Raw genomic sequence first — 19,006 nt, 5'->3', positions numbered from 1 at the left:
ATGGCAGACGCGGAGGCCCTCAAGCTCAAGAACGAGGGCAACGAGCTCTTCGTCAAGAACGACTTCGGCGCCGCGTACAAGAAGTACTCCGCCGCCATCAAGCTCGATCCCAAGAACGCGGTCCTGCACTGCAATCGCGCGGCGTGCGCGTACGGCCTGAACAGGTGCCTACGAGCTATGCACGTACCCGAGGCGTGTCCTGACGGTTCTGTGCAACGCCAGGTACCTTGACGCATGCACCGATGCCAAAAAGGTCAGCCTCAGACGCCTCTGCGATTTCGCGATCGGTTCGCGGTCATAATCTCTGGCACTCATACGAGCATCGACAGGCGACTGAGCTGGACCCCACCTATGCCAAAGCGTGGGCACGTTTGGCAGCGGCGGAGCTAGTGAGTCGACCTGCTTTCGCGCTGATACTCCCACTAGCAGGTACCATTTTGTCGTGGGATGCAGAGCTTGTACAGACACATGGAGGCGATCAAGGCCTGGAAACGTGCGATCGCAGCCCTTCCTAACGAGAACCTCACGCCAGCACAGGCCAAGCAGCGCAATGGGTACGAAAAGGACCTCGCCGCACTCGAGGCGCAGGTTGCGGAAATGAAGGCACACCCAAAGTGCCTGAAGGTATGCGGACGGCGCCGAACAACAAGGAGCTCCCGTGGCAGCGGGCTCCCCGCCTCGTTTATCAACTCGAGCAGGATCGAACGTGGAGGAGCTCTGTGAGCGCGTCAGACACCCGTGTTAGTTTTGATGCTCACCTTCTTCCCTCGTCCCAGGCGTGGCTTCTGATTTATGCGGATGCTGTACGTGCCCATCTTCCGCCCTGAGTCCGCTCGCGCCTCACATCTCCGACGACAGGAGTGGGAAAGGGCGCTCACACAACTCAAAGCTGCTCATCCCGTGAGGGGGCCTCATGGGGAGCAGGCATGGTTCGCATATCATGGGGTGAGCACGATGGTATCCACCTCTTATGATGGCTCATTCATATCCACGCAGGTTCTTGAGGGCTTTACAAACGCCCTCATAGCCGATGAACGAATTTTCCGTATAGCAGACCGCAACTTCCTCGAAATGTACAATAAGCAAGGTACGCACGGGGTGTGCATGGTGTGCATACGTCTTGATGATGCTCGCATGGATAGTCGCCTGGGAGGCCACCATGACAGGAGCGTGGACAGCGTTCGGTGCCCAGAGAGTGATGGAAGAGGTCACGAAAAGACTCAAAGAGGAGGGGTGGTCCAAGGTCAAGCCTGCTCTGGCTGTGACAGTGAGGTGAGCACCTTGCCATCCATATCGTGATGTGCCGTTTTGAGCGTCCGCAGAGGGTGGATCTTCCGCGCATTCATGGCCGATGGCCTGGAGGGGAACCCGGCGGCCAGCCTCGACATCTACACTTCAGCGCTCGAGGTCCTCAAATGGGGAGCGGAGAAGTACAAAGACGTGCCGTTAGAGGAACGGGGTACGGTCCTTGAGCCGACCTTCATCCGCGGAGTGAAGGCCATGAGGCTCAACCAGTACATGAAGGTAAGTGGCAATCGCTATCCCTTCGACCTTGATGCGTCGCTCACCGCCGGGTATAGCTCGCCAACAGGACCAATACTGTCACGAAGCATTCAGTGCCCCTGGATGAACTCATCGCGGGCGCTGATGAGCTCATCAAAGAGCTCAGAGACGTTAGTATGACTCCGCAGATGCAGTGGCCCAGGGGGAGCCCTTGGGGTTTTGGTACGCGTTCGAGAGATATCCGAAAGCACTGGCATACTCGTGAGTGTTATCTGCACATGCTGAGACAGGTTCTTGTTTTGATACGCCCCTTCCAGTCTTCGAGGATATGCCTACAATCGTCAAGCCATGAAGCTTCGAGAGGAAGTCAATGAGTTGACAGCCGAAGCTGCAAGACTATTCTACGAAGCGTCCGAAGAATATATGAAGTCGACCCTGCTGTACCCTCAGGACGACACGCACCACGTTTGTGAGTCAACGCTCTGTCCCTCACGGTCCCTGTAAGCGAGCGCTATCCCACTCGCGTGCGTCTAGGGTTCCTCCACTGCGCGTTCGAAGCTCAGCAAAACGCCGAAGCCCCCGTCAGGGTCTTGATCAGCACTTTGGACAAGCTCGACGAGAGCATCCCGCTCGCGGAGAAGATCTGGGAGAACTCCGCCGACTGGCCTCAGATAAAACCTCGCTTGAAGGAGACCATGAACATGCGTAAACAGCTGAAGAGCGCAGTCGAGTCCGGGGGCATGAACCCTGAGAGTTCCGTGAAGATAGAGCCCATACCCAAGTAGTATTTGGGACGGCCGAGGATGTCTTGATTGTTTGTAGTTGCTCTGTTGATTATTGTATACCTACTGCGAGCGCATGCCCTTTGTAAATGTATGTCGGTATGGCGTCATGTCGAAAACGATGAGACATGATCATCACAGGTTTATGGCTGACCATTTCATTCTAACCCAGCGCGTGAGCTGACTGTTGAAAGAGGCGGAGGCATCATTCGGGGACGCGTCAGCGTCGCTACTAAAGCTTGGTATGGGATGGACGCGTCATCTTGAATCTGACGCCCTTTATGAATACATGAGACCAAGGCCGGGGATGTCTCTGTACTTCACCCCGATCCGCACTGGTGTCCACTTTCACTTGGTACCGCTCGATCCCGCCATCGAATCCTCGCCCTCTGTCGTACATGCCACTCTGCGAAGCTTGTATCTCTGGTACGAGACGCTTGTCTTTCAATTGAACAAGCGATTACAATTGAAAATACTTCCATACTAGGCGTCCGCCATGAAGGCACACCCGAAGGTAACCTTCGGTGCTGCAATTTGTCTTACAAGTATTCTGAACTAGAAGCACAGGTGCTCTCACTCGAATAGGCGACATAGACTGTTACGTCGCGACACCGTCTGTCGAATACGCAGAGGGCAAGGTCCTCCTCCTACTCCCTGATGCAATGGGCCTCCCATCCACAAACAGCCAGGTATTGTCTTCCCGGCCTTGTATGTAGACCTTCGCTGAGCGCGCCTCTTCCAAGCTCCTCGCAGACGACTTCGCGCGCAACGGCTTCAAGACCGTTCTGCTCGACTGCTTCGACGGCGAGCCCATCCCGATGTCGGTCGTGGTCGGAACCAACGACGTCAAGCCGGACTTCGACCTCCCCGCATTCCTCGCGCGCCATCCCCCAGCCAGGGCCCTCGAGATCGCCCGCGCGGTGATCGCCGGGCTCAAGGGCGGAGGGGTCGTCAGATTCGCATGCACCGGGTACTGCTACGGGGGCCGGACGGCCTTCGACCTCGCGATCGCGAACGACGTCTCCGTCGTCGCCGCGTCCCACCCCTCGCTGCTGAAGTGCCCGGACGATATCCTGGTGCGTCCTCGCGGCCGTCGGGGGTCGTGCGTGTGTTTGACGCTTCGGGCAGAAATACGCGGAGCTGTCGAAGGCGGCGCTCTTGATCAACACCTGCGAGGTCGACGGCCAGTTCTCGATCGAGGCGCAGGCGCAGGCGGACGAGATCCTCGGCGACGGAAAGTTCGCGCCAGGCTACGAGCGCACGTACTGGGAGGGCTGCGGCCACGGATTCGCGGTTCGGGGGGACCTGGTGAGTATTGAAGTGCTTTGGAGACCAGTATGTTCTGATTGTGATTATTTCGTTGTGCAGAGCAACCCCAAGGTAAAACTGGGAAAGAGGGGGCTTCAAGGATACTGTTGAATTCTTGCTGGAGCATTTCGTTTAGAAGAAGCTAGCGATGTACGGACAGGAGTTGATATTTGATCTTCAGATGAGGATGTAAATAGCCGGTGCCTCTCATCATAAAGGCAAGACATGCACTGGCGCGAGGGGTGATGAGTGTCTGGGACAACCTGACGGGCGCCCCTCATGGCGCCTGGCGTCGCCGCATCCGAAAATCTGCGCCCGGCGCTGCCAGACGCTCGCAGCTGAAGGAGAACGACGACATGCGGCTACCGCGCGAGTACCCTGGGAGTCTCTCTCGGAGCTCGAGCAAGTATGCTCGTGGATATACACCGATGAATCTGACCGGGACGCCACGCAGCGCGCCGTAGACAGAGTACGTCAATTCCCCGCCTTTTGCCGCAAACTGAACAGCTCATGGCTGGCAGCTCGCAGCCTGGAGGTCGCAGTGCCTCTCCCCCATGCATTGGAGTCGGCGCACGCGCTGCTGTGCGCAATCCTCCAAGACGGCACCGCGGCGCCCTCATCCTCGTACCTCTCCCTCCGGATGAGCTACGCGTCCGCGATCATCCGCCTCGTCAACGGCCTCGTCGACCCCCTCCAGCTCGGGGCGTACGCCCGCTCGATCCACAGCATTGCGCAGCAACTCGGACTGCCCGCGTGGCTTGTCGAGCTCCGCCACGCCGCGACGCACGAAGACCTGCCCAGCCTCGAGCTCCTCCGGGACGCCGCACGCGAGGTCTGTCGCCTTCGCGGTCTCCCCGTGTCTTCGCCATCACTAACGCTCCCGCTCAGGCGATGGCATGGCTCCTGCACAACTACTTCCTCCCCACCCTCAACCCCGCACCGCCGTCATCCGCACCCTCCGCACCCCTCCGCCCGGTCGGCCCGTTGCTCAAGCAATACAAAACGCTGCTGAAGTCTGTGACCCGCGACGCGACGCTGCACGCACAGCTGCGCGCCCCGATCGAGCAAGCGACGCGCGCCGTCGAGCGCTGGCTCGCCGAGGCGAAGCTCGCCGCGCCGTCCGCCTCCAGCGCGTGGGACGACGGAGAGGACGACGGGGACGGAGATGCAGAGGACGCGCGCGAGCGGTGGGCGCTCGAGCGGCTCGCGGACGCCCTCGTTGAGAAAGGCACGCTCGTCCCGCTTTCGAAACAGTGCGCCTCTCGCCGTGCTCGAGGCAGGATCTGGACTGGACTGACCGCATCCCGCACGCAGAAAGCGGATCCGCGGGGCCCAGCTCGCGCCCCCGCCGGCCTCCGTCGCGATCTGGGCCCCGCTCCTCGTCCGCCTGCAGTCCTGCACCCGTCGCTCGCGCTCCGCCTGGCCGCCACCATCGCCGCCCATCTGTCCGTGGCGCCCGCGCTCGAGAAAAGAAGCCCGACGCGTTCGCAGGCGCGGACACCGTGGCGCTCGCGGACGAGCCGGACTCCGAGAGGCCGCGCGCGGACCCGTCCTACGACCTCTGCCTCGCTGGCTGGGCCAAGTGGCTTGCAGACACGGGCGCGGGTGCGGCGGGCGCAGAGGTTCGGGAGGCCATCGTCGTGCGCCTCGTGAGCGCGCTGGGCCCGGGCCAGACGGGGGGCTCTAAAGCGTCGGTGGTTCTCCTCCCCGCCGTTCGGAAATCTGTTGACACCTCCCCTCCCCGTCGCCCATCGCTCCAGGTCGGCCGCGCTCTTGCACGCGCTGAGCGCCGAGCGGCCGCGGCTCGCCGCTGCGCTCTCCGTGCTCGCGCAGGACGGCGGCGCCGCGCCGACGGCCGTGGTCCGTCGTTCTCCGCGCTGGTCGTTTCCGCTCGCTGATCTCGCCCGTCCGGCACGGCAGGACGTCGACGACGGGTCCGCGCTCGCCGAGATGGACGCCCGCCTGAACGCCCTCCTCGGGATCCACAACGAAACGACCACACCCGACGCCGACACCGACGCCGTGCCAGCCTCCGCCTCCGCAGAAGCCGGCGCGGATGCCGCGTCGCGGACGCTGCCTGCGGGCTGGAGACGGCTTTCCGAGCGGGACGGCTGGAGGCCGGCGCCCATCGGGGTCTTCGTGAGCTGCTGACGGAGGAACGCTGTCCTCGTAGCCGGCCATGGTATGCCTTGCACAGAGGATATGGTCGCACCGCGTCATGCACATCCCATGTCCATTCGTCGTGCGGCAACTGGCCTAGGTAGCAGCCGCGGCGAGCCCCCGGCTACTGCCGCACCTGCCGCTTGTGAGTCCCGCGCTCACGGCGTCCGCTCGAGACTCCATGATTTGTTGCTGACGACGGTTCCGGTCTGCACAGCTATGCTCTTCCGTTCCTCGCATGGTTCCCACCGCACGGACTCTCCACACTCGCATCCCCTCGTGGCTGCCCCTCTCAATCCCCACCATCCAGGCCGCTCGCGACGCGAGTGACGTCAGCAGGCAGTCTCATCATCCATCGCCTATCCCCCATGATCTCCATCCCCGTTACTCGCCCGCGGGTCCATGCCCCCTGCGGCATGCGTTATGCACTCTGATGACACTGCTTCGCTCTTTTGTGCGGGTGGGCGACATCGTTGCGCACTGGCGTGTACTGTGTTGTGTGCATGGCGACAGCGTCGGCTGCCGCGTCCAAAATGTAAACTGTAAACTCGTCTATTCTGCGTATGCATGTCGGGTTGTTCTGGACCCGCCGAGGTTTGTGCACATCTGCAGTCGGTGCGCGCTTCGATGACATCCCTTTGGAAGTGCCTGGCCAGTGCCCATGCAGTGCCTCGATTCTCGGATTCCCGAAAGTGATTTCTCGTCTCCATAATGGATCGCATTGGTGATTCCAAGTCCCAATACTACCCGCGCGATCGCTTAGGCTGCCTCTTGCGCCGTTCTCACACCCCGGAGGACCCATAGCTTTGCGTGCTTGGTGGTATACTTCCGGCTTCGACGTTCTGTCCTCCGTACATCTGCATGATGGGACCGCACCTGTCAAAATACCCTCCCGCCCCTGCGTCGCAGTGAACATATCAGGCAACAACTGACACGCGAGTCGCCGATATCAAACTCGTAGTTGTTGGGCCGGTTAAACGGTACTTCGGGTATATAGATAAAGGACTTGTACAGTGAGACACATCATGGACACGTCAACTAGCCAGACGACCCCTTTGAACGCTTTCGAACGATCCTTGCACTACGCCTCGATCCAACTGGTGGCTCTTCGTGCGAACGCTTCGACTTCTTCGACAGCGTGGTGTCCGATACGTCCTCCTTGTCCCCCTCCTCCTCCAGGTCACGCCTGTGCTTGCTTCCCGCCTGTGGCGCAACGGGCGGTGCGATCCTCTCCACCGCCTTGTCCAACAGCGGCCATCCCAAATCCAGGAACGCTTCGAACTTGGCGATCACCGCGTCGTGCGTCTTGAGGCTGTCGGCCATCGCCTTCATGTCACCGTCAGGTTCACCGGGCGTTGAGCCAACAACGGCGTCGACATCGTCTCAGTCGAAGGGGTCACCGCGATGCGTGCCTTGTTCTTGGGGCGTCGGGCCACCGGAGCGGCCTCATCATCGGACTCAGGTTCGGAGACGGCGATCAACGACGCCTGTTCCCACTCGTGGACGAGGAGGCGGGCTCTGAACCTCTGAAGCAACCAACGGAGCAGTTCGTTGAGGTGGTGGCCGGGTTTTTTAGTCTTGTTGTTCTTGAGGGAGTGGAATTCGAGGTGTGACCCCGCGTGAACAGATGCCGTCGTGGATGCACTTATCGCGATAGTCGGAGCACGTGCGACCGCCTCCGACGGCGCGAGAGGACTGGTCGAAGTACTGGTCGATGAACGTCCTGATAAGCGCACGTCCCAGTTGTGGGTCATGAAGATGGCGCTCTCGAAGATCAAGACGTGCATGAAGGATTCAAGCTCGTCATCGATTCCGATAACCCGCATCGGGTCTTTTTGCCACAGAATGGACATGAACGGCCAAGTGCCCTGCTTACAGGTCAGCTGTGCGGTCGTGTGCAAATACCAGAAAAGCACCTACAGTCCTTAGCGGCACCCGGGGCCCGATAGCTCTCGTGCTTTTGGCCATCTCCCAGTCGGCCAAGATACCGGCCCATCCGATCAACGACATGCCCTCAGACTCATCGTGTTCGAACCGAGGCAAAAGAAGGATGTTTCCCGCGCTGACGTCGCGGTGAAGCAGGTGACACTCCTTGACCGCTTTCTCGTGCGCTGTGAAGCCGTCAGTGTGTTGCCGCAAGAGCAGAAAGACAACAATGAACTTACCTACAATCGCGTGAAGGATCGCGCGAACAAGATCGACCCCGCAGGGAAACTCCTTGAGAGGAAGGCATACCTCATCCACCACCATGCGAACGTGTTGAAGATGACGCACTCCTTCTAGAACAGTTCTTGGGTTCGTCTTGCTGTTGGCCATCGACTCGCTCTGTGCTGGAGGTCGAGTCCGGGGGAGCTGAGGTCGCATTGGTGACGGCCGGAGGTTGACACGTGAGGCGAGTGAAATCGACGGATCAGCATCGGAAGAGGGGCCGAGGACAAAGGTGAACTGTTCGTCGGAGAAGGGGTCGCCTGAGGAGCAGCAGGTACGGTGGTACCGGTAATAGTGGAGAGATACGTGACTTGGCCAGCGTAGCTCTCGGCCGCGATCAGCGTGGGCACGTGTGGTACCTTCTCGTCGTTGAGTTTCTTGACCATGACATGCTCGGGATCCACGCCGACGTAGTGTGGGTGCCATGCGTCCTTGACGAAGACAAAGCGCTGCGTGTGCCACTCCAGCGCGATCCACCCCCGCGTTCCTCGTCCGATCGGTCCATCGTCCGCGCAGAAAATGGCCGAGCAACGAGGTAGAACTTGTTGTCGATCACTAGCACGTACCGCACGTTACTCTGCTTGAGAGAGTGTGCGAACCGCTGGCGGATATAGTTGAAGGTGCGACGCTTAAGGTGCTTTGGCCACGCGTCCCCAGCTGTTTCCTCCATCGTCGCCAGCGGATCAGGGTGGCTACCGGTGGGGTGAAGGGGGAACAGGCGCTTCGCTCGTTGTCGCCGAACTCGGTAGGCAGTTCGGAGGTAACGTGATCCTCGGTGTTGTACTCGTCGACGTCAAAATCGGCTTCGACCTGGGCGAGTTGATCCATACGAGCCCAACCGCAGGAGTTGGTGACAGGCGCTGTGCTGTCGGGTCGAATCCCGCTGCCTCGGCACCGACTGTCAAGACACCAGCCTTCTGGAGGACAGACATATTGTCGGGGGCGTCCTTATCGTCCTGCATGCGAGCAAGGCTGACTAGGACTTCAAGCAGGATTTTCGTCTTGGCCTTCGACGTAGCGTAGTCGGTCGCCTCGCTGACGATGACACCAGACCGGTCCCAGCGCAGAAGACGGAACTTGGAGCGGTTGACGAAGAGCATGTACAGCGCGGTGCGATGTTGGACGTCGAAGACGCAGCTGGCGTACGCGTAGAGTTGACGGCGCGCCGCCCGCCGTTTATCCGCGTTGGGCTCGATATCCTTGTCGTCGCTGAATGGATCCAGGCCGTTGCCGCCTCGCTTGAACTCGACGGTGTAGCGTTGATACTCCCAGTTTGGACAGTCCGGAAGGAGGAACTGCTTGTCGTCTTGGTGGAAGAACCCTCCGTCGACTTTGGACTTGGAAGGGTCGTTCTTGTCTGCCTTGCATTCGGAGAGCCGGAAGGTGTGATCGGGACAGAGGTGGTAGGCCTCGTCCAACTCAGCCTTGAACGGATATATGTGAGCGACTGAAAGAATCGTAGAAGCGTACAGGAAGAAACGTATGAGACGTACCCAGATGCTGCTGACATCAGTCTCCATGATCTTTCCGGTTTCCTTCCCGTTCTTGACTTTCAGCGCCACTCGGAACCTCTTTGAGATATCGGAAACGTCGGTATCGGGGAAGATCTTGGCGAGCTCCTGAGACGTAGGAGGAACAAGAAGCTTCTGGTCATAGAAGAACTCCAAAGGCACTCCCTTGGTGCACTTGGTAGCGTGGTCCAGCATGATTTCGAGACGGCGTTCACGAGCGCGAGACGGGTCGTCGAGGCCAGTGGCGTGGGGGTTGGGGGTATTGTTGCTGTGAATTTGCTGGGTATTTCGCTGGCTCAGGGTAGAAGCGATGTTTTCGCCGAGTCCGGTGTTCCTCCCGCTGGAGTTGTGTGTCGTTGTGTTGCGAATAGGCGAGGGCTGTGCGGGTTTTGGGGCACCTGTGCCGGGCTGAAGGGTGTTCGAAGCCATGAGTGGCACGACCTCAGTCACAGAAGGAGGGGGGACTCACAAATTTGTCGCCCGCCTTCTGGGGGATTTATGCGATACCGTGGGCGAGGAACGTGGAGTGCCTGCGACCCCGAACGGCATGGTGATCGAGTCAGAGGCGGGACAATGGGCGGCTGAGGAAATCGATGGGACTGACCGAGATTGGAACACGATGGTCGGAAGGCGGACCTTTGTCGGAGGCGTGTGGTGGTCAAGGACAGGAAGTAAAGAAGGACGGAGGCGCCCACACGCGTTACTTGTTCGGTTTTCTGTTGCGGTGCACCGCGTGCCTTGGGCGCTTGTGGGCCCACAACACCCATGGCGCCATCACAGTCCGAGGTGTTCCAGGATGTTCCCCGACTCGCGGTGCACCGTCTCGTCCAATTCCAATTCGACCGTTCGGAGTCAACGTGTGAATTATAGTAGTGGGGAGCGGCGTGCTCTCCGACAGCCTTGTAGTAGATTACACGCCCGCGCCGACGCGGGGAGGAAGGGAAGGTACACGAAGCGGAAGACGGACAGCGACGGTCGAGTGCGAGCGTGAGTGTTGTGTAAGTGTAAGGCGCGAAAGGTGCGGACAGGCGTAGCAACAGCGGTACAATCCAATCCAGCCGGGGCGTGGGACGGTGAAAGATCGTGGGTTTGGGAGGGGGGTCGTGAAGCCAGTCCGGTGTATGTAGAATATATGGAGCACGATGGAAGCGTCCGGGTGCGTGGGCTCGGTGTACTGTACAATAGGTCTCAGCTGTGCGAGCGGATGGGGTCATAGTATAGTAGACGAACAAGAGAAACAGAGTATGTTCAGCGCCAGCAACACGCAGGCGGACCCCAGTCGAAGATGCCCTTGTAGACGAAAGTGGGTAGCAATGAAGGCCGGATGGAAACTGCGGTGGTATCGCCCTCGACCAGAATGAAAAGATCGCAGCACAACGTTACCAGAGAACCAAGACGCACGACTACGGACCAAGCATCCATCACTGCCCCGGCTCAGTGCCATCGCCATGGCTATGAGGCATTGCGCATCTTCGGGTTTTCGCCCCCAGCGGCCGTGGCTGGCGCTGCTGCACACCACCCCGGCGGCGGGCGCACCTGCGTGCGCGGGCCCGGATCACCCTCCACCTGCAGCCCGCGCTCCTGTGCGTCTTGCGCCGTCGCCGGGGCCTCGTAGTGCGGCGGCAGCTCCACCACCTCCGTCCCATCGCTCGTGAACACCGTGACGGGCGGCGCGCGGCCGCCGTCGTGGTGCACGACATACACATGCGAGCTGCCGCGGGGGTTACCGGAGCGCTGTGGCGAGGTCGGGGCGTTCGGACTGCCGCTCCCGGTGCCGTACCCGCTCTCGCCGACGTTGGGGAAGCACCGCTGCTGGCGGAGTGGAGAGGGCTCGGGGGTGCGTTGTTGTGGAACTGTGCGTTGGCTTCGGAGCTTCCTTGGGTGCGGGAGACGGAAGAGTATGTGCCGCCGTATGGGGAGTACTCCCCAGAGGGGTTGTGGTCAGGCATGATGTAGGGATCGATGCGCTGAGGGGACATCTCGGGTGGAATCGCACCCGTACCGGGCGATAGCGCGGAGGGATTCCCCGGTTCCGGCGAGAAAAGGCGTTGTCGGACGACTTGCGCAGCCATGTGCCACTGTGAGAGACAGGGCTGTAGAGTTTCTTCGCTTGGGAGCGTGAGATCAAGTATGCGCCCACACCGCCGACGAGCAGTCCGAATATCAGTCCACCGAATGCGATGCCGATGGCACTCCGGTCGGGAAGCCGTTGTCAGGAGCCTAACGGAGAAGTCAGAGATCAATAAACAGATAATGCCGGATCGCCATCACGCACGTTTGAGAAGGAGACAACTCAATGACCCGTTGCTTGCATGAAGGGGACCGTTCGTCCACGACCAACCGGTTGAATCCTCCACTGTGAGCCAGAAGGAAGGCCATACGCCTAGAACCAAGGATTGGCAACTTCGCAAGGGACCGATGTACTCTAACGTACCAGAGTGACCGTCCAATCCACTTGGTCTGTGTATCGACGTGAAGTTGAATGGTGGGCGCAGCGCAGGAGAAACCTATTCAAAGGTGAGAAACACGATTAAACGTGCCCAAGAGAATCTCACTGTATATGTGTAGGGAGGCGTGCCGTTATTGGGCTTGATAGTGATGTCGGAACACTGTAGCATATCAGCAAAAGTCGTCACAGCAATGGACGTACAACGTACCTGGTTGATCCAACCGAATGTCGACCACGACCCATCGTTCATCTTTGCCGTCACATCCAGTGCTCCTGCCGGGTACGTCAAATTTTGGCACGTCGGAGGGTCCGCAAGCGTGGTGCCCGGCGCCTGGTAAACGGTGTACACCTGCTGGCAGCCACCCGAGACCCCGTTGCTAGCAAACTTGGACCACACCGTCAATCTCCCGCTGGTTTCCTTCGGACCGTGTACCACGACTCACCATGCATATTTGAAACTGTAAGCGAGAGGTCAGCCGAGGGGAAGCGGGGAAGTATGCGCTTCGGAGAAGCTCACCTGGGTCCCGGGGATGAATGGGACGGGCCAGTTCTGTGCGGAGGGTCCAAGGACTTGAGAAGAGGTGGAATGCAGGACAACATGATATACGCACGAACGCCTGCCCGCTTCCGGCGGGAATCACGAAGGGGACGATAAACGTGCTGTTGGCGATACCATCAGGACACCATTTCAAATGTGGACGCAAACCACCCGACTTACGAGGTGTATACTTGGAGGTAGTAGGGCGCGATGGGACTCGGGCTAGTGCGAGGGATGAACGGGGCACGCCAAGCAACAGAGGGAGGAAAACGTACCCCGTGCCGCTCCTCCGACCCCATGTAATCGACAGTGTATCGCATTGTGCTATGTGACAAGACGGCTGCGTTCAGCACGGCCACCACACGGTGACGGAGGACGAGGGACGGACCGGCAGTAGGAATGGGGGTGGCTTGATCCGCAGACCAGTCGAAAGGAAACCCTGGATAAAGAAGCCATTGAACGACAGAATCCAAGGACGGGGAATGGAGTGGACGCTGGAGCGCTGGACGAGACTCTTACCTGTTCCATCTCAGGCACAATGTTCTTCGCCGCGGCATTGGGAACGAGCAGGTGCGCGCAAACGAGTGCGAGCGACAGCCAGATAGAGCGGGGGGGTAGGCGGGCCATGAGCGGCCCTCGGAACGGGCAGTCGAGAAAAGCGCGAGAGGCGGTGGGGCCAGGTAGAGGCAGTCTAGGGGAGGAGAGTAAAGCGAAAAAGAGTGGGGAGGGCTAGGGGGAGAGACGAGACCGGCGGCGAGGACCTTGGATGGGGGAGAGGAAGGAGGACAGGCCGCGCGGGGAGGGACGTGGTGGGCGGAAGGCTGGTTGTGGGCGGCGTTCTGACAGGCCTGTAAGTATCGCGGTCTGGCCGGTGTATGGGCGCAGCGCTCGCCGTGCCTCCCGGGCCCAATCCGTAAATAGGCTCTGTATCTGGTACTTATGTTGGCGGCGTGTGCGAGATCCTGGCGAGATCGATCGCGCCTCTCGAGCCTAGGGTCAGACCCAGTGGGACCGGTAGCGAATGCGCACATTCATGGGTTCTCCGGAGCCGTGTGGGCAGCAGTGCAAGTGGAGAAGACGCGACGCACCAAGATAGCTGCGGTCAAGCTGCGAACACCGTGGTCTGCACCGCATCTAGTCACTGCCCGGCACATGGGCAACCATCCCCGCACTCGATCTGATGCCCGTGTGTACATGACATCATTTCCTTCTCCCTTATTTCGCGGCACTGCGTTCATGGCATCTCCTGCAAAGCGCAATGGTGCTCTCAATGGTCTATTGTCCGATCAACGAGACGATATCGACCGAACACAAAGTGAGACATCCGAGGCAGGTGTCGGAGCGCTCGCCGAAGAGGCGGAGAAGCGCACGTGAAAGCTAACATTCGCTCGAGTCTTAGAACATAGAATAGCCAGTTACCGATAGCCCCCCAGTGCGCGCGCACTCGAGAGTCGAGAATCGAGTTCTCGGAGTCGCGAATCCGATTTTGACGGATCGGTCTGGACGCGGCGACTCCGGAGATTCCCGCCAGACAGCCGTCGGGCGCTAAGCGTAGGCACCAAAGTGGAACTAGCACCGTGCTCGGAAGTGGTCACCTCCGCCCGATCCTGCTTGGCCCAGAAGCCTTGTTATCTCAAGGCACAAATACCAGATCAGCAGAACGCCAAGCTGCGATTCATCCGAGGGCATTCCGCACATGGAAGGACCTCATCGTACGTGCCATACCCTTCTCGAACAAAACCAACCCCTCGATCCGACAGCATCAACGCATCAGCACATTGCAGGAGGTGGGTGGTAGTATACATCACAGGTGCGCATATCGGGAGAGCATATCAGCGTATAACGGTGACGAAGATCGAATGGATGAGCGGTGGGCGAGGGATGAGGTTTACGGACAGTACGTGGACAACGGGTGGGTAAAGAGTAGGACAAGTCATGGAAGGTGGAAAGCGGCAACGATCGTCACAAGGTCAGGAAGGGTCAAGGGTCAAGAATTCTGCCAGAGGTCTGCGCCGGACGGGGGTCTGGAGGGGCGGAGCCGGTCCTCACCCGATCGGCGCAGCAACCATGGCGTACCCGCCACGTCCCCGACCGCGACCGCGACCCACCGGTTGACCGCGGGAGGGCACGGCATTGCCACGCTGGTTGTTGTGGATCGTCTGTCTCGGCCGAGAAGCCTGGGGCCACACCTGCCGCGGCGTCGAGCGCGGGAGCGCAGGGAAGCCGCCGGTGTCCTGCTCGGTGTAGTACGCAGGGATAGGGTGCTCCTCTCTTTGCGCGTGCGCGTGCGAAAACGGAGGATGGGGCGGAGAGCGCATGCTCGCGCGTGGAGCGAAGCCGGGGCGGGGGCTTGGAGATGGCGATGGCGAGTGGTGCTTCGCACCGGGGACGAAGGACGGCGCCGTGGGAGAGAGCGGTCGCTGAGGTCGTGTGCGCTGGTCTCGAGAGCGCCCGCCGCGCGAAGACCGGGTGGAGCCAGAGATTTCCTCGCCCTCGACCGCCTTCGGAATTCGTGGCGGGGGTGGGGGGCCGGGTCGTAGTAAGGATTGTACGGGCTCCATAATGTGCCGGAAGAAGGCGCGAAGAGGAGGCCGGAGATGGTATCGAAGGTATAATAGAATCTCTCGGCATGGGTCCATGGTCGTTACCATCGCGGCAAGACGTTCGTAGAGGACGAGACCAGCATGGCTATCGTTCGCGGCATCTGGGAGCCGCGGCAGACTCAGCCTCAACAAACACAGCTCGAGGAGACGTAGTACGTACAGTGCTGCTGACGGAGATCTAGGGACCGCTCCCAGTTGCTGATCTGCACTTTACCTTTCGATAAAGAGTACTCCTCATACGTCTCCAGCAGGCGTGACAGCCCGATCGGGTTTGCGTATTTCCCTTTCCACCTCTGATTGTCCACAGTGCGAGCGAGAAGAGAGAGATCGACGCAATTACGGGTATCGACGCGGTGGTCCGCGAATAATTTCTTACAATCCTCTAGGCGGTCCCGGTAAGACGCTGTGCGCAGAGAACAATCTAGGTGACTCACTCTGTATTCCTACACCAGCCTTGGCAACAGTGGGATCCAACAACAACTCCTTAGCTTATCAGGAAACCTTGGAGTGTCATGGTCGCAGGAAAGAGGTGAGATGTATTGACTCACGAGCCATGAACGCGAGGTGAATGAGTAGAATGGTGTCTTCGCTTGCGAGTTGCACAGGGCGACGGGGTTCTCCGGGTTGCCCTTGATGAAGTTGGGTCGCCACTCAAGGTCAAACCGAGGACCTTTGCCTTGAGCTGGGAGATGCGACGTTGGCTGTTGCTTCATTCTGGATGTAAACAGACGGGCAGAGGGTGATCTTTGCTGCCATGATAGAGATCGTAAACACGGGGAGGTTCTTGAGGTTGAGGGGTTCGTTAGGGTTGCCGTCCGAGGAGGACGAGGATACGGAGGGCGCAATGGCGCTGGAGGAGGGAGATTGGTTGGGCATGGAAGACATATCAGATGGAAGAGGAGCGTGGCGGCTTATATGGAACTCATGGACATCGGATGTGGAGGTTCTGCGGAACCCAAGAACAAGCGAGGAGGGGATTGGCAGACTCGAGACGCTTTTCAGGAGGGCAGTGCGCGGATGCGCGGACGTGGGCGCCAGGAAGGCCGTAGGAGGATGAGGAGAAGACGAGGACACAGGAGGCGGAGACTGCCTTCAGACGGCAGACGCCGCGTCCAGTTCGGGACTTGGGCGCTTCATCCTGTATTGAAACACGTTTACATCACGTGCGCGTGCTTGGTTTCGCTTAGTCAGCGACGCGCGACGCGTCATCTGCCTCTGAGGTCATCTTCGTCGTCCTCTGCTCCGCGTTTAGCTCGCTCTTCTCTCCCCTGCCACCATCGCTATCGCCATGGTGCGTCGACACCACCTCCGTCTTGCACCTCCGAGACGCGCTGACGCCTCCGATCCAGCTCATCCGGATACGATCAAGAGACGGGAACTTTCGCTTCGAGTTCCAGCCCACCGATGATATCTCCGAGCTCATCTCCAAGGTCAGTTGCTGGCCGCATGCCCCCATAATATACCTCACGCAAGATTTGCCAGATTTTATCTACTGCGCCTGAAGCAGATCCAAATACAGTCACGATCTCGAACCAACCACGAGGGAATGAGATACCGGTCAATACAATCGGCAAGCGGGATCTGCAATCACTAGGTTTCAAGTGCGTCCACTTCTGTTCCTACCCCTCTTGCGCATAAGCAAACTTCCAAGCGCAGACACGGGGACCTTCTCTTCGTTGGTTACCAGACTCGCGCCGTTCCTGAAGAAGCTGCACCCCAATCTGTAGCAGGTTCCAGCTCTTCCGCGGAGGACGCTGTACGCCCATGGGAAACAGTAGAGGAGCCCCCCGTGGATCGCTACTGGCGCAGTCAAGACGGGAAGATTCCTCGGGGGCGTGACTCGCGGTTCTGCAAGCATGGTGCGAACGCGATGTGCGACTACTGCATGCCTCTGGAGCCCTACGATGCCGACTACCACACTAAACACAGCATCAAGCACCTCTCCTACAACGCTTACCTCCGTAAGGTCACCCCCAAGGCCTCTTCATCTGCATCTGTCACCTCTATCCTCCCGCCACTCAGCCCGCTCATGTACAGAGTCAAAGACCCATGTCCGACTGGAGGCCACAAACCATGGCCCGAAAGTATTTGTACTAGCTGCCAGCCCTCCGCGATCACTCTTCAGAGTCAGCCGTTCCGTATGGTTGATCACCTAGAGATTGCCTCCGACGACATCGTTGAGCGCTTTCTTCAGGCGTGGCGAAAGACGGCCACGCAACGATTCGGGTGGCTCATCGGTCACTACGAGCCCTATCCAGATGTGCCAATGGGCGTCAAGGCTGTAGTCGAGGCCATTCACGAACCCCCACAGCAAGGAGAAGTGGACGGCTTGGAATTGGGGATCCCATGGGAAGACGAGGCGCGCATCCGTCAGCTGGCCTCTCAGGCGGCAACTCCGCTGCAGGTCGTTGGGTATATTTTCACCGATCTTGAGCCTGAAGACGAGGATAGATCGAAGGTCAAATACAAACGCCATCCGCAGTCTTTCTACCTCTCGTCATTGGAAATCATCTTTGCCTCTGTCATCCAGAACGCCAACCTCACACCGAGCAAGGCCTCGTTCACGGGAAAATTCGGATCGAGGATGGTCACTGCGGTTCTTACCGGCACTGAGGAAGGCGGAGTTGACATCGCAGCCTATCAAGTCTCCGAACAGGCGTGTGCCATGGTAGACGCGGACATGATCGAGGCAAGCATGGACCCCAGCATCATGCGCGTCAAGGAAGAGGACCGGAGCAAAGACACGGCGCGCTACGTCCCCGACGTCTTCTTCCGATACAAGAACGAGTACGGTCTTGAGGTTCAGAAGAATGCGAAGCCGTGCTTCCCAGTCGAATACCTTCTGGTCAACGTAAGGATTCCCTCCTCCGTCTAACCCCGCAATGGATGTTAACCCATGACCCGGCAGGTCTCGCACGGGTTCCCCCAATCTCCTTCGCCGGTTTTCCGCTCAACCTCTTACAAGATCGAGAACCGGCCAGGCTTAGAAAACCAAAGCATTGACAGCGTCCTCGCCAAGCTTGCGGAGCTGCAGGCGTTCGATGTCCCCGTGAGCGGCGCCGGTGGCGACCCTGCCAAACGTGAGGCCCTCGCCCGGTATCTCAGCGACTGGCATTTGGTCACCTTCCTGGGCACCACGGGCCTTCTCAGTCCCGTAAGTGCTGTCCCCTGACCTTACCCCGCCCGCTGCGCGGCCGGCCTGTCTGGACTCATACTGACCACCGATCCAGGTTGACATGCGTGCGCTGGTCCGCGCCGCGAGCGCGCCGGACATCACGGCGACGCACGTGCTTGACGACCTCGTGCGGACCGAGAGCTGGCTCACGCTCATGACGTTCGCGCGCGAAGCTGGGCGTAAGCTAAAGGTTTATTTGGCTTCCTAGATGTTCACTTCCGCTGACGACGGAACACCCCCGCGTTTCCTTGCCGTCCGCCGACAGCCGCGTCCACCGCCAACGCCGGCCATGCGCCGATGGACACCGACGACATCCCGCAGGAAGTGTATGATCAGATCGCGCGCGAGTCCGCCGCCGGAGGAGGCGGGGGCGGTGGGGCGAGCGGCGGGCCTGGGATCCGCATCTGCCCGCACTGCACGTTCGAGAACACGCACGGCGGGACGGACTGCGAAATCTGCTCGCTGCCGCTGCAATAGAGCAACGTAGCTTCTGCCGTTGGCCCTCCGGTGCTCCGGGGGCGTCACCGGTGTAACCTGCGTCTTGTGGTTTGACGTAGGCTTTGATGCTTGCCTCTTCGCGGCCGTCGGGAGTTCGCACAGTGGGAGAGTGGGGAGGGGGCGAGGAGCATGTATTTCAACAACTCTCGACGCCGCCGACCTGTACGACGCCGTGGAACAGATGTACTATTACAAATTCGCGCCGCCGAGACCGACGAGGATGTCAAATAGCAGCAATGCGCGCGCCGATAAGGGGCTGTTCTTACGAGAC

At 59.7% G+C, this 19,006-nt stretch overlaps 4 protein-coding genes across 4 annotated transcripts; 3 read left to right on the top strand and 1 right to left on the bottom strand.

Moving 5' to 3' along the window:
* Nucleotides 1-2,288, top strand: BXZ73DRAFT_78555 (uncharacterized protein; the record flags this gene model as incomplete). Its single annotated transcript, XM_048022897.1, has 11 exons — nt 1-164; nt 254-389; nt 454-624; nt 777-803; nt 997-1,087; nt 1,143-1,272; nt 1,323-1,524; nt 1,581-1,673; nt 1,706-1,764; nt 1,821-1,972; nt 2,038-2,288. The coding sequence occupies 11 exons, from the start codon at nt 1-3 to the stop codon at nt 2,286-2,288; spliced, it is 1,476 nt and encodes a 491-aa protein (XP_047876703.1).
* An 815-nt stretch (nt 2,289-3,103) lies between these two features.
* Nucleotides 3,104-5,744, top strand: BXZ73DRAFT_90775 (Las1-domain-containing protein; the record flags this gene model as incomplete). Its single annotated transcript, XM_048025749.1, has 8 exons — nt 3,104-3,361; nt 3,979-4,066; nt 4,136-4,425; nt 4,482-4,846; nt 4,908-5,038; nt 5,085-5,283; nt 5,354-5,453; nt 5,514-5,744. The coding sequence occupies 8 exons, from the start codon at nt 3,104-3,106 to the stop codon at nt 5,742-5,744; spliced, it is 1,662 nt and encodes a 553-aa protein (XP_047876702.1).
* A 1,047-nt stretch (nt 5,745-6,791) lies between these two features.
* On the bottom strand, nt 6,792-13,086 carry BXZ73DRAFT_102661 (uncharacterized protein; the record flags this gene model as incomplete). The annotated part of the gene is made up of 22 exons (XM_048015315.1): nt 6,792-7,079; nt 7,154-7,621; nt 7,674-7,864; nt 7,919-7,970; nt 8,028-8,221; nt 8,248-8,410; nt 8,494-8,653; nt 8,704-8,771; nt 8,861-9,385; nt 9,455-9,880; nt 9,942-9,959; nt 11,009-11,325; nt 11,907-11,979; nt 12,028-12,081; nt 12,130-12,306; nt 12,365-12,379; nt 12,439-12,471; nt 12,533-12,581; nt 12,640-12,681; nt 12,735-12,799; nt 12,848-12,898; nt 12,979-13,086. The coding sequence occupies 22 exons, from the start codon at nt 13,084-13,086 to the stop codon at nt 6,792-6,794; spliced, it is 3,537 nt and encodes a 1,178-aa protein (XP_047876701.1).
* A 3,264-nt stretch (nt 13,087-16,350) lies between these two features.
* BXZ73DRAFT_78553 (polyubiquitin-tagged protein recognition complex Npl4 component) lies at nt 16,351-18,714 on the top strand (the record flags this gene model as incomplete). Its single annotated transcript, XM_048022896.1, has 7 exons — nt 16,351-16,353; nt 16,412-16,492; nt 16,545-16,663; nt 16,719-17,913; nt 17,971-18,216; nt 18,293-18,416; nt 18,503-18,714. The coding sequence occupies 7 exons, from the start codon at nt 16,351-16,353 to the stop codon at nt 18,712-18,714; spliced, it is 1,980 nt and encodes a 659-aa protein (XP_047876700.1).
* Nucleotides 18,715-19,006: the final 292 nt, after the last annotated feature.

Source organism: Epithele typhae, assembly GCF_022376455.1.
Source record: "Epithele typhae strain CBS 203.58 chromosome Unknown BXZ73scaffold_33, whole genome shotgun sequence".
NCBI classification, from domain to species: domain Eukaryota; kingdom Fungi; phylum Basidiomycota; class Agaricomycetes; order Polyporales; family Epitheliaceae; genus Epithele; species Epithele typhae.
This window is presented reverse-complemented; position numbering and strand designations above follow the sequence as displayed.